Consider the following 12,095-nt stretch of genomic DNA (forward strand, 5'->3'; position numbering starts at 1 on the left):
TGTAAAAGTGAATTTGGAAAATAAAAGTTATTACTCTGATTAAATATGGCCTTTGTGTATGGATTTAAAGGACCAGAAAACGATGTGACAATTTCTAAGTCCCTTCCCAGCCTTTGGGAACTTAGCTCAGGAAATGACAATACTGTTGAAACCTGGATGTGAGGATTTACCAGCTGGCTCTGGGGCCCTGAAGGTGAAAGGACTCTCAGGCTTGTTCATTTCGTCGATTTTCTCATTCTGGTGCTGGCAAACCAACCTGGTCCAACACAAAGGGCAATAAATACCCTTGTGGCTCAGTTCACAAGGCTCAGCCTGTGAAAGACCCAAACCACTATATTCAGACCTGAGAAGGCAAGGGTAGCTCTGCGATCTCTTGATCCCTGGAAATGAGCGGAGAGGCCTGGGGCTGAAGCAGGACACTGACTGGGCCAGTCAGCGGAATGAGGGGCTCTGGTTCCTTCCAGGATCAGAGCTGCTCTCCTCTGAGCCTCATCTCAGATGGAGTGCTAGATCTCAGTTAGGGATCCCAAATAGACCCTAGTGAGGCTACAGAGGAAAAGAAAAGCAGAGCAGAACCCATCATATTAATTATTGTTCTTTAGTGATTATGTCAAGGTCATAATGCTCAGGCCTTTGATTTTTTCACAGTTTCAAAACGAATTATCACTTTTCTCAGCTTTTCTTGACATGCTTTAGCCACTGTAGACAGAAGCTTAAGTACAGCAGATCTTAACTGCTAACTACAGAAGCAGCAACAGGGCAGCCAAAGAGAAATACTGCTTCAGAACTGGGGTAAAAAAAAAAAAAAAATATATATATATATATATATATATAAAACACTAAGGTAGCTCACTGGCTGTGTCAACCTGATTGCTGTGAAAAGGGAAGAAGGAAGCAGCGAGAGAACCAGGCCCGCCCACTTACTCATCTTCTACAAAGAAAATAAAAACTTTTCTTCTTTCCTCAGAAGAAAGCTGCTGAGAACCAGCTCAGGCTCTGTGCAAAGTATATTAAATCCTCAGTGATCTCAACCCCAGCAGTCAAAAGTGAGATGTGAAATCTCTACTAGAGAGCAATTTATTTCCTTTTAACAATTTTATTATTTCTGGCTGTGCTGGGCCTTCATTGCTGCGCACTGGCTTCCCGCAGTGGCTTCTCTTGCTGCAGAGCGCTGGCTCCAGGGTGCTGCTCAGGCTCCAGTAGTTGTGGTGCACGGGCTGAGTTGCCACTTGGCATGTGGAATCTTCCCGGATCAAGAATGAACCCATGTCTCCTGCCTCGGCAGGTGGATTCTTTGTCACTGAGCCACCTGGGAATCCTAGAGAGCAGTTTAGAACAGATTTAAAAAGAAAAAAAAAAAAAAAAGCCACACTGCCAGCTGGCCTCACTAGAGGTAGAACATTAAAGCCCGAGTATAGAAACGAACAGCCTGCGCACCACAATGGAGACCCAGCGCAGCCAAAAAAAAAAACTTAAAAAAAAGGCAACGGGTCAATTACTTACATCCAACCACCACCACCTTTCCTCCTGACATCTCTTACCCCCTACACCCATGAAAACCCACATCCCCCTCTGGTGACTGTCAGAGGAGCCCGCCTGTGCCCAGAAGATGGCATGGAGTCTTCCCAAGGTTCGGTGCCAGTCAGAGCAACTTCCCCAGCAGGGCAGGTCCTTACCACCACCATTACCATGTCCAGTGACAAGAAAGGCCTGGCATACTACGTTCTGTAACTTTTTTTATTATTTTTTTCAATTTTTCCTTCCTTTTTTTTTTTTTAAGCACTAGTCTGTGCTTTGCGAACAGAATCAAGACATTAACAAAGATCAGCTTCTCTGAAGAAAAGCATTTCTATAGAACAAAGACAGCTACATGTTTCGCTGCCAATACACAGCTCAAAGCAGGAAAAGAAAATATTTACAAAATACAAGGTTTTTTTTTCCATTTTTGATTTTGTTTTTTTTTTTTACAATGCTAAAAGGGTTATTCAGAATTTTCAACCTTATAAATAGAAGAAGCACTTTATGCATAGGGATATGGTGCATTATTGTTTTTTTAAAGAAACAATGACAAACCCTTTAACTTGCAAACAGAATCAAAAAAAAAATCACTAATGTTGAAAATTGTGAAAAAACCCCAACATTAAGCAGTTTGTCTACTATTTTTATACGATTACAAAATGGCGCCAAAAAAAAAAAAAAGTCCTTATTGCCCCCCTTTCGGTGATGTGATCATAGATGAGACAGGCACACGGTTAAAACGGGGGGTGACGGGGAGTGACAGGAACCACAGCAAGGACCAGACAGTGTTCCACAGGCAAAGGAGCTTGAGAGAGGAAAGGCGGACAGACCCCGACAAGGAACCGGACTGGCAGAGGAGGGGGATACGACCAAATGACTCCGAATGACCCCATCAGTGAAAACGATTACAGAGGGGCGATGGCTGCTCATTTTCCAGCCTCCCTAGAGTCAGTCAGAGGAGCGAGAAGACCCTGCACCTTCACAGACCAGGGTAAGTGGGAAAAACGTTCCAAGGGGAAGGACCACATGTGTGGGTGTGCGTCTGGTGTGGGGGAGCAGATGAGGGGACTGGGAAGGATGGGGATCCGAGCAGCTGCAGCCAGGTTACTGCAGTTAAGGAGTCAAGACAGGGATGACTGAATGCAGAGAAAACCCTGGTAGGTCTCCAAGATCTGGGGGACAAGGGGAGGCCATTCTGTCAGCTGAGGGCTGAGTGGGAACAGCTGGCAGGGCCGGTCAAGAGGCTCTGGTTGGGGTGCTCCAGCACAGTCGACCAAGGGGACCCAGCTGGGGGGGCCAGAGCTGAGCCAAGCCACAGAGGGGCAGGCCAGCGAGAGCCCAGAGCACACTGCTCTCCCCAACCCTCACCTCAGGGGGGGACACTGAGCTGGAGAGTCCCTTCCCCTCTGCCCACCTGGCTGTCCCACCCTGCCCACTGGGGAGAAGGGGAGGGGTGACCATCCGACATGGCTAAGTCCAGTGATTCAACAGTGCAGAGGAGGTGCCAGGCTCAGGCCAGCAGGCTCTTATCCTGAACTTCTGTTTGCCAACTGGAGGAAGTGCTCAGGCATTGACAAGAAAACATGGAAACCAAAACAGAACAAAAATCAAAACAAGAAAAAGAAATACCAAAGTAGAATCTAAATTCCTTAAATTCACTAAAAACTGTGAAAATTTTCGGCATATGATGTTTGAATATCAAACGCAGAGATTTCTGAAGCTTTAATGCCAATAGTTAGTGAGTCTGTTTTGATTCTCATATCCCACTCATCTGTGAGTTGGACGCTGAGCTGTGACTGTGGCCGTCAGATGCCGACTCTTGAGGGGAATGACAGGAGGCGAGGTGGGCGCCGCCTCTGTCTCCCGGCCAGTCTTGCTGCCCGAGGTGCGCCGAGTGCAGCGGGACGCCCGCTCCTGTGCATCCAGTTGGTCCTCACTCTCCGCCTGGGGGCTGTACGCCAGGGGGAAGGTCCGCCGCTCCCACGGCTGGACGGACTGTGGGCAGAGAAGACGCCATAGTGAGGCCCAGCCCCAGGTCTGTGGGCTCTGGGGCAGGCTTGGGGAGGGTTCTCAGAGTGGGCACCCTTGTAACCAAGGGCCAGTGTTCCACGGCACCTTCAGAAGGTCAACTTGAAGTCCAGTCCCTTGTCCCCTTCAAACTGGGGATGGAGGGGGTGGTCCATAAATTCAAAGTCCACCTTGAGCAGGTGCCGTCCCCCCACCTGCCACCCCCGAGCCCACGAAAGGCGCTGCTGCTCACCTGCTCGTCCAGCCCCAGCTCCGGGGTGGAACAGCGTGTGTCCTCGCTGGCCAGGTGTCGGAGGGGGTCCCGAGCCACGGGAGTGAGGGGGGCCGAGTGCAGCTCTGGGCTAATAGGGCTCCTGGGGGACTGCCCATGGGAGAACTCCGACAAGGAGTGACTGCTGCTGACGTCCGGGGAGGCGGGCTGGGGGGTGGAGGGGTTGGCACTGCCCAGTTGGGGTGTTGTCCGTCCATCTGATGACCGGTAAGACCTGTACCCCAAGAAGAGCAATCTGAGTGCCTGGTGACAGGGTTTCTTGTACATTCATTTTTGGGGTAAAAATGAAGCCAAAAAAGGTGGCATGTCATGCCAGGCATGACAAAAGCCTCCTGACCAGCAGAGCTGAGGCAGACGGACACCAGCAGTTCGCTCCTTGGAACCACAAACCCTCGCTTCCCCCGTCACTGTGCACAGAGGCAGGCACACACTACGGGCAAAAAGCAAAAACAAGAGCCCTAAACCCTTCTGCCTGAGCGCCCTGAGGGCTGCTCACTGTGACATTAAAGGAGGGAGGGCAGGACAGTTCTCCCGAGCCAAGCAGGACCACAGAGCTGTGCACGCCCCACTGTCCACAGAAGGTGGGCTGGTTCAGAGGCCGCCAATGCTCCTCCAATCCCATCACCACACGCTCCGATCGGCCTCCAACCTCCCAGATGGCCTACTCCTAGGGTTGGGACCACCAGAGTTTGCCATAACTGGACAGCAACCACTCAGCGAGGACCCAGCCTTTGACTTATGCCCGCATTGGTCCCAACAAACACCAAGGAACTTGTGCATTCTCCACCACTGCCAGTGAGGGATACGAAGAGCAACTAAGTGACAACCCACGGACACAGCTCGGGCCCGAGCTCCCCGCCGACCCTCCCTCCACAGGCCCTGGGGACCTGCACCACCCCCCATCACCTGCTGCCTCGCCGCTGAGGTGGTACGCTCGTGGTCCACAGCCACCGAGCCCTCTCCATCTCCTCACATTTGGCATGCAGGGCGGCGAAGGCTGCGTCAGACAGGTCCTCGATCTGCAAAAGAGCACCTTTGTGGACCCCCCCTTTCTGCCAGGAGTCATGTTTAAGTGGGGGTAGATCAGTTCTAGAAGCAGCACACCGCTGCCCCCAGCCCTGAGCCCGCATACGAGGCTCTTCCTGGTGAGGACAAGAATACAACGAAGCCTGCACTTGGCACCCACAGGTCTTGAAGTATCTGCTGTGTGTGCACTCAAGAGGACCAAACATGCCATTACCTCCTCGTTCTCCTCGTCAGGACTCCCCTTCAGAGACCGAAGATCAACCTCCCGCCAGCTGCAAGACGAAGAAGGCAGAATTGTGAGAATGCAGGCAGTCGGGCCAGAAAAGTTGGGACATGTGCGAGGGAACGAGTGGTCACCACCTGCTCTCACTGGGCCTTCTCAGCCCTGGGGGACTCTTTTCATCAGAAGCCTCACACCCGAAGCCCACAAGGGCCAGAAACAGGGAAAGCGGGCTGAGGGTGGGAGCAGAGCTGGGGGACCGACAAACTCAAGCAGAAGAACCTGTTTAAAGGGGACCAATGCTACTCAGCACCAACTGGTTGCTACCACATGGGGATGCATAGACAGGGTTGCCCAAATGTTTGATTTGTCAACAAACGCTAAAAATAAAGATTCCTATGTGGAATCTTGCTTTGATGCTGACAACAAATTCAGTATTTTAAAACACATTTGTATGCATCAAACAAAACATGTCTATAGCCAGTTTGTGGCCTGTGGTCTCGCTGGCACACATATAATGAAGAAAATTATATATAGAAATAATTTCACTCTGATCCCTTCTGTTAATGACAAAAGCCAAGGCTAGGCCCCACAACTCAGCCACTAAGGGACAGGGAAATGGCAGTAACAGGGGGACCAAAGAGCAGAGCTGGTCGTGCAGGGCTTCTACCTGGGGGTAAGGATTTCCTTGTACTGGAGCTTCTCTACACGGGTGGTTGCAGCAACAGACATTGGGATGACAATGTTGTTAATATCGAAGGAGCTCTCTCCCCTTCTCCTCCTTACTGGCTGCTGTAAGACAAAGGCAAGTTTAAAAGGGAGGAACAATTCTACACACATCAAATCCTAAACCTGAGATTTAAGACAGGATCACCAATAACCAGGCATCTGGGTCCCTGGGGAGCACCCAAGCAGGGATGATAGCAACTGCCTGCACTGTGGGGATGGTCTCCCACCAGCAATGAGCTTAGGAGAAATACCAGGTGGGGCCTGAGGAGGACCTTCCCTTCACAAGTCTCACTGGCCACCCTCTTTATTCACGTGCTCACGTGAAAGGAGACCTCTACTCAGTTTCACAGAGGGTATCCTGGCGCCTTGAGACAACTGCCACAGTTTAGACTCCTCCATACATCTTTAACAACACCCCCCAAAACCTCCTGTTTCCCCCCTTTTATCTCTATGACACAGACCCATGGTGGAAAAAGCATGCTTAAGCCTAGAGGTAACTCTCTGGACTAAAAAGATGAACTCTTCCATCCTGAAAGATGCCCCATGGGAGGCTGAGCTCAGTGGATCTGCTAACCTTGGTTACCATGAAAGCACTTCCTTCTCGCAGATCTGAACTCTCCAGATAAATCTGTGCCCACCATCTGCTGAACCCTTATGTGATTTCCCCTTTCTGGCTATTATTCTTAGGGAAAGAGCTGAGAGCGTTCTAGCTGTATCAACGGAGAGGAATGGAGGGAAATGGATGAAGAGGCCTTGGCTATAGAGCTCACACTCCTGGAGAAAGGAGATTCGCTCCTACAGGAAGTTCAAATCAAACTCCTGGGAAAGAACACTTAGTAAGGATCCAATATTAGGGAGCAGGGGCGGGGCCTTCTGCAGCAGCAGCTAGGAGACCGGAGGAGGAATTGAGCAGGGAGCCAAGGGGCACGGTTTCTTAGATGGAGGGGCAAGTCTGAGGGCTGCCTGTGCCCAGATAGCAAACACCCTGCCCTGAAACAGAGACTGGCAACTGAGCTGTGAGAGGCCAGAGGCAAACAGTGGATGACAAAGTGCTGCCATGGCAACAACACAGCTGCCAGCACCTCAACCTCAGAGGCTGTGCTCAACCCAAAGCACCAGCGTGGCCAGCCCAGACCCAAAGCACCAGCGCGGCCAGCCCAGAGGGAGGGGTCAGTAAGGGGTGTTCAGACCCAAACCACAAGTGTGGCCAGCCCAGAGGGAAGGGGTCAGTGCAGGGGGGTGGGGGAAGAGGCTGTTTCCCTCCATTTCCTGTTCCTGGAAGGGGGTCCATGACCAATCCATCCGATCATTTCAAGACCTTCTCAGAGAATGCTGAGAGGCAGTATTCTGGGCCAGGATCTTAGCAGCTGCCACCTGTGATTTCGGGTTATCACAATGTCTTTTTCACCTCGGTTTCCTCTGCTATCAATGAGAACGGACTGTCACTGACTTCACAAATTCAGGGTAACTGGCTGACCAGAACAGCTGAAGAGACTTGTGAGCCCTGCCTGGCTGAGTTTCAGTAGACTCACCACCACAGGCCTCTGCCACGTGTCTGCTGAACTCACACACCCCACTGTAGGAAGTGTACCCAAAGGAACCTCAATAGACAGCTTTCCCTGGATCGTGGTCAAGAACAAGTGTGAAACTGCTGGCAGAAGCAGGTATGTATTTTCCCTGAATCTCCTTGGGCCTGCTGTCAGTACCTTCAAGGCAGGGAGACAGGAGTGGGCTGTGGGGTTCAACAGCCCCAACCCCCACCCCACATGCAGATGGCCCAATTCCAGAAGACACTCACTCGGTCTAACCTATGTTCTCTCCTGTTTAGGACCAGAGGTAGAGGGTAGGTGATGAGAATGAGAAGTGGTTCCCAAACCTGGCTGCCAGACGGTGAGGTGCAAGATGATATTTAAAAGAGAAAAAATAGGTTCAGGGCCCCATCTCTTCTAACTATCAAATCAGAATATCCAGGGAGTCCAAGAAGAAGAAAAAAAGACCACAGAGGTGATTCTGCTGCACCTATCGGCTCATGTGGCTTCTGCAGCAAGCATGAGCACACAGCCCATCCCCCTCCCCCCTACTCCTCTCCAGGGTCCTGTAGCTTCTCACCTTAACTATCTGGCCTATCACTCTTCCTGCTATTAAATAAATCCAGATTCTTCGAAAAAAACTGGCAACGAGAGCTCAAGGGTCAGCACAGTGGTATGTACAAAATTGATGCTCATTAGATAGTAAGTAAAAATTTCAAGTGATTCAGGCCTAAGTTTACATTTTCCAGGCATGAGAAAGCGGCATGTGAAAAATCACTGAAGTTTCACCAAGTCCTGGATCTGAGAAAAGACTTCCATCACAATTAGTCTCTGTAAAATCCTTTGTTTTTCTGAGATCCCTGCTAAAGGATACCTGGGCTTACCGCAGAGACTACACTGCTATGGACACAAAACCTGTGGGTGTGGGAGGGGATGAAGGGCGGAGGAACAAGGTCATCTGGGAAAGACTGATTTTTAAGAGCAAAGACAGAACGACATGAATTCCCACCTGATCGCAGAGCCTAGTGAGCACATTCTGTTGGCTTTGAAGTTTCTTCATGTAAGCTCTGAAGGGGCATCAGAGCCCCTGCCTAAGTCACCTTCGCTGTGCCCCAATCCAGGCTCACTCTGTGCTGCATGACCCAAAACAGCTGACTCTGTGGCCAGACCGCTGGGTTGGAATCCCAACTGTAACCCTGACAGGTCTCCTCACCTTATGCTGTTCACTTAACCTTGGAAAGCCTCAGTTTTCCTGCCAACAAAATGGGAATCTTCTACACCACCTGCACCTTAACGGGTGTTACAGGTTGAACGCGGTAACACACCATGTACCTAGCACAGACACAGCAAACATTTACAGCAGCAGCATTCTATTATTACTACCTCCATTATTATTAGGATGATTACTATATAAAGGACCCTTTTGGTGGGTACAAAGCAGCTGCAGGTATATGTGTTCAAGGAGGCACATTCTGAGGAATGAAAACATCAAAGTATTAATGTGACTGTGTGTGTGGGATGGTCGTGCAAACTGCTTTCGGGGTGGAGAGTGGTAGGTACTACAAAAGCTGATCAGGAGCCAGAGAGCCGGCCACTGTGAGCGCATGTGTCAGTCCTGCCAGTGTGGCCTGCTGGATCTGTAATTCTGCTCTGCACACCTAAAAAACAGGCTCCACATCAACCTTCCCTTCCAAGCACCCAGTGTTTATTCCCAGCATTCCAGCTCCACTCCCCAGGAGACTAAAAACAAGGAAATCAAACTTCTCTAGGGCCCACAAACCCCTTTTTTGCATCCCTCCGCTCATGTTTATTTCTCAGGCCAAAGGAGTTAAGAGTCATGGTACTGTGGAGTTCTGTGCAAAACTTGGTCCCGTGTATCTTGAATAGTTACAGATCACCCAAGAGTTTGTCTCCGCCTCAAGCTTTCTATGGCTGGCTCAGCTCAGATCCATTTCTACTAAGAACACTCAAGGAAAACAATGTAATGGAGGATTAAATAGCACCACTTCGACTTAAAAAAGACAGACAAGTCAGGATGAGCTAAGTCCCCATAACTGCCCTGGCCCTCACAACCCTCTTTCCACACTGTCCTCCAGACCCACTGGAGGGAGCTGTCACTGCAAAGGGGCTGTCTGGCCCACTCCACGTGGGTACTTACAGTCGTGCTGGCTGTGACCTGTGGGCTGGAGCTGGTGGGTGCAGAGGTGTCTGAGGAGGCGGAGAGCTGTCGCACCAAGGGACTGTGTGGTGGGTGGTGGGTGGCCGCCAAGTAGCTCGAACTGCTCATGTCCGTGTGATGCTTCAACACTGCAGAGGTCAACAGAAAAGAGGAATACGTGGCTACCTCAACCTGCTCTACTTCCAGCACAAGTTAGGAAGGCCAGCAATACTCAGTAAAGGCAAAAATGCTTTCTAAGCCTAAAGGATAAAAAGATGAAGCAAACTGGCTGATGGGAGGCAGGGGGTGGCAGAGGTTGCTATAGCAGGTAAGAGTGACCTACACTTAGAAGCGGTCGGACCCCTCTACTCTGCCTTCCTAGCAAGGGAAGGACACAGCTAAGGGCAGTTACAGGAAGCCCAGCTGCCCCAGAAAGCCCTGCGCAGGTGCAAATGCAGGCGGAGGTGCCGGGCCGGGCCCTACCTTCACTTCTCTCAGATGAATGGTCTCGCAATCTCATTTTGCTGTGGTTTGGGTCGTGCCCGGGTGGCGGCGGATTGAGCAAGCGCTCTGCTTTGGGCGCTGTCACTCGATCCACCATAGGCACGGCCCCCACATCGTCTAAGTGCTGCCTGTGGGTCCTGTCAGGCCGCGTTTGGTGATGGGACAGCTCTGAAGAGGGGAACAGAAAAAGAGCTGTGAAATATCTTCTCTCAACCTTATTTGAGTTCCAAGCTCTTGAGTTCTCTCTAGGTCAATGACAGATACCCAGGGCAGCAGGACAGTCCTCTGGGACTGAAGCTCCTAGCAAGCAACACACTGGCCAGGACAGGCCAGGGAGCCCACTGGGCGCTCAAGTGGAGAAAAATGTGACACCAGACTACAAAAGACAGCCGGCCCACAAATGCACCCAATGCTATGCCCCACTTGGCTGTTCACTGAGCCCCAGAACACCTGATGTCTGGAACAGCTTTCACAGTCCATCCCAGAGCATCCAAAATGAGCAGAAAAAGACGACTGTGGCTGAGCTTCCATCTGTCAACTGTCTCTCCCAACCCCATCACACTGCCATGGCCATACCAGTAACCTGAGAACATCAGAGGAATAGAAAAGTAACTGGAGGACTCTCTGGACCCCTGAAACTTACTGGCTGTTGTTAGGAAGGAGTTGACCAACTTGTGCCTGTCTTTACGAGTTGGATCTGGCAGACTGCCTGGCATGGGTGCTCTGTGCTTAAGTGAAAACTTTTTTGGAGGTTTGATTTTGTCAAAAGGCTTGTTCTGCCATTGAGATTTCAGCATGCTCTGGAAGTGCAGGCCTGTGGGAACATCTGCAAGAAACATAAAACGCCACCATCAGTCCAGACCCCTGGGCTCTGGCTCTCCAGGGAGCAAGACCCACCTCACACCCTTCTCTTATGTGCCCAGTGGTAGGATGACTGCGAGGGACAAGCACTGTTACAGGGAAGATCTGTTTATTGGAACACCACTGAAGGTTCCACTCTTCTACTCACAGGGAAGTCACTGCTGCCTTTTATTTTCAAGTTCCAAACAAAACCAAAATCTATGATGGTCTTTTCTTTGTTCCTGTGTTCCGCTAAGTCTGTTCAACTCTACTGGTTTGAAAAAGACTGATAAACATCCTGTTCTTATTCTTCTGGAAACAAACATTTCAAGGTACTTCTTTCTTTCAACATAAAGTTAATCAGGACATACATTCCTTCAACAACTGTTAATTGTCTGCTGCTTCACCAGGCACTGGACTGGGCACTGCATCTTTCCCTAATAAGAACTAGATCATTTCCCCCTCCTTCCTCCAGACCCCCACCACTTCCCTATCTGGGGATTATCTAGGTTTTTAAGTGGATGAGCTAATACTGAAATATTACAAATTAAATCTTTTAGACTTTAATTATAACTTCTACCTTTTGGGGGGGAGTTCACTACTCTTTCTTGCATCTTTCCATTTTGTTACTTTCCTTTATTTTCCTAAGAATGTGGACTTGAGTTTGAGTAATTTCTTTAGAAAGAGCATTTCAAGATTAAAACCAGTTTTCTCTCAGATCCTTAAAGCTATTACTACAGTGTCACCAGTTAAGATGGAATCTGACTCAATCATTTGTAGGTGCTCTGCTTCTTCTTTTAAGCTTTTGGTGGGGGAAAAAAAAAACCACTTGTTGTGATATTATATCGACTCAGCCAATTTGGGGCGAACTCCAAGACCAAATCCTTCAATCTGCAAACATGATATTTCTCTCCATTTTCTTTTATTTCCTCTCATCAGCATTGGGTGGTTTTCATTGTACAGTTCTTTTACACATTTTGTTAAATTGATTCTTTGAGTACTTCATATTTTTGCTGACTTACAAATGATAATGTCATTATTATCACTTTTAAAAGCGGTTTATAATTGCTTACTACTAGTATGTAGGAATATAGTAATTTTTAATATAGTGGCCTATATCCTGTGATCTTCTTAAATCTATTATTAAGTTTTGTTAGCTGTTGTGGAATCCTTACAATTTTCTACAACACAAGTACATCATTCACGAAATGCTGCTTTACTTTCTTTCCAATCGGAATGCCTTTATTTCTACATCTTGCCCTATTACTCTGT

At 49.4% G+C, this 12,095-nt stretch overlaps 1 protein-coding gene across 3 annotated transcripts in view; it reads right to left on the minus strand.

Annotated features, from left to right (window-relative positions):
- Window positions 1-1,719: 1,719 nt before the first annotated feature.
- The window catches only part of KANSL1 (KAT8 regulatory NSL complex subunit 1), a 165,978-nt gene continuing 155,602 nt past the window's right edge, over window positions 1,720-12,095 (minus strand). For 2 of the 3 annotated variants that reach the window (XM_052657698.1, XM_052657699.1), the window contains exons 8-15: window positions 10,627-10,809; window positions 9,963-10,151; window positions 9,480-9,628; window positions 5,734-5,855; window positions 5,058-5,115; window positions 4,724-4,836; window positions 3,779-4,031; window positions 1,720-3,513 (exon numbers count right to left, since the gene is read on the minus strand). In XM_052657698.1, coding sequence (XP_052513658.1) covers window positions 3,286-3,513; window positions 3,779-4,031; window positions 4,724-4,836; window positions 5,058-5,115; window positions 5,734-5,855; window positions 9,480-9,628; window positions 9,963-10,151; window positions 10,627-10,809 — 1,295 coding nt within the window. In that variant the 3' untranslated portion in view covers window positions 1,720-3,285. The remainder of the gene's footprint in view (window positions 3,514-3,778; window positions 4,032-4,723; window positions 4,837-5,057; window positions 5,116-5,733; window positions 5,856-9,479; window positions 9,629-9,962; window positions 10,152-10,626; window positions 10,810-12,095) is intronic. The other variant, XM_052657700.1, reaches the window with a different exon arrangement.

This window comes from Budorcas taxicolor, chromosome 19 (assembly GCF_023091745.1).
Source record: "Budorcas taxicolor isolate Tak-1 chromosome 19, Takin1.1, whole genome shotgun sequence".
In the NCBI taxonomy this organism is placed as follows: domain Eukaryota; kingdom Metazoa; phylum Chordata; class Mammalia; order Artiodactyla; family Bovidae; genus Budorcas; species Budorcas taxicolor.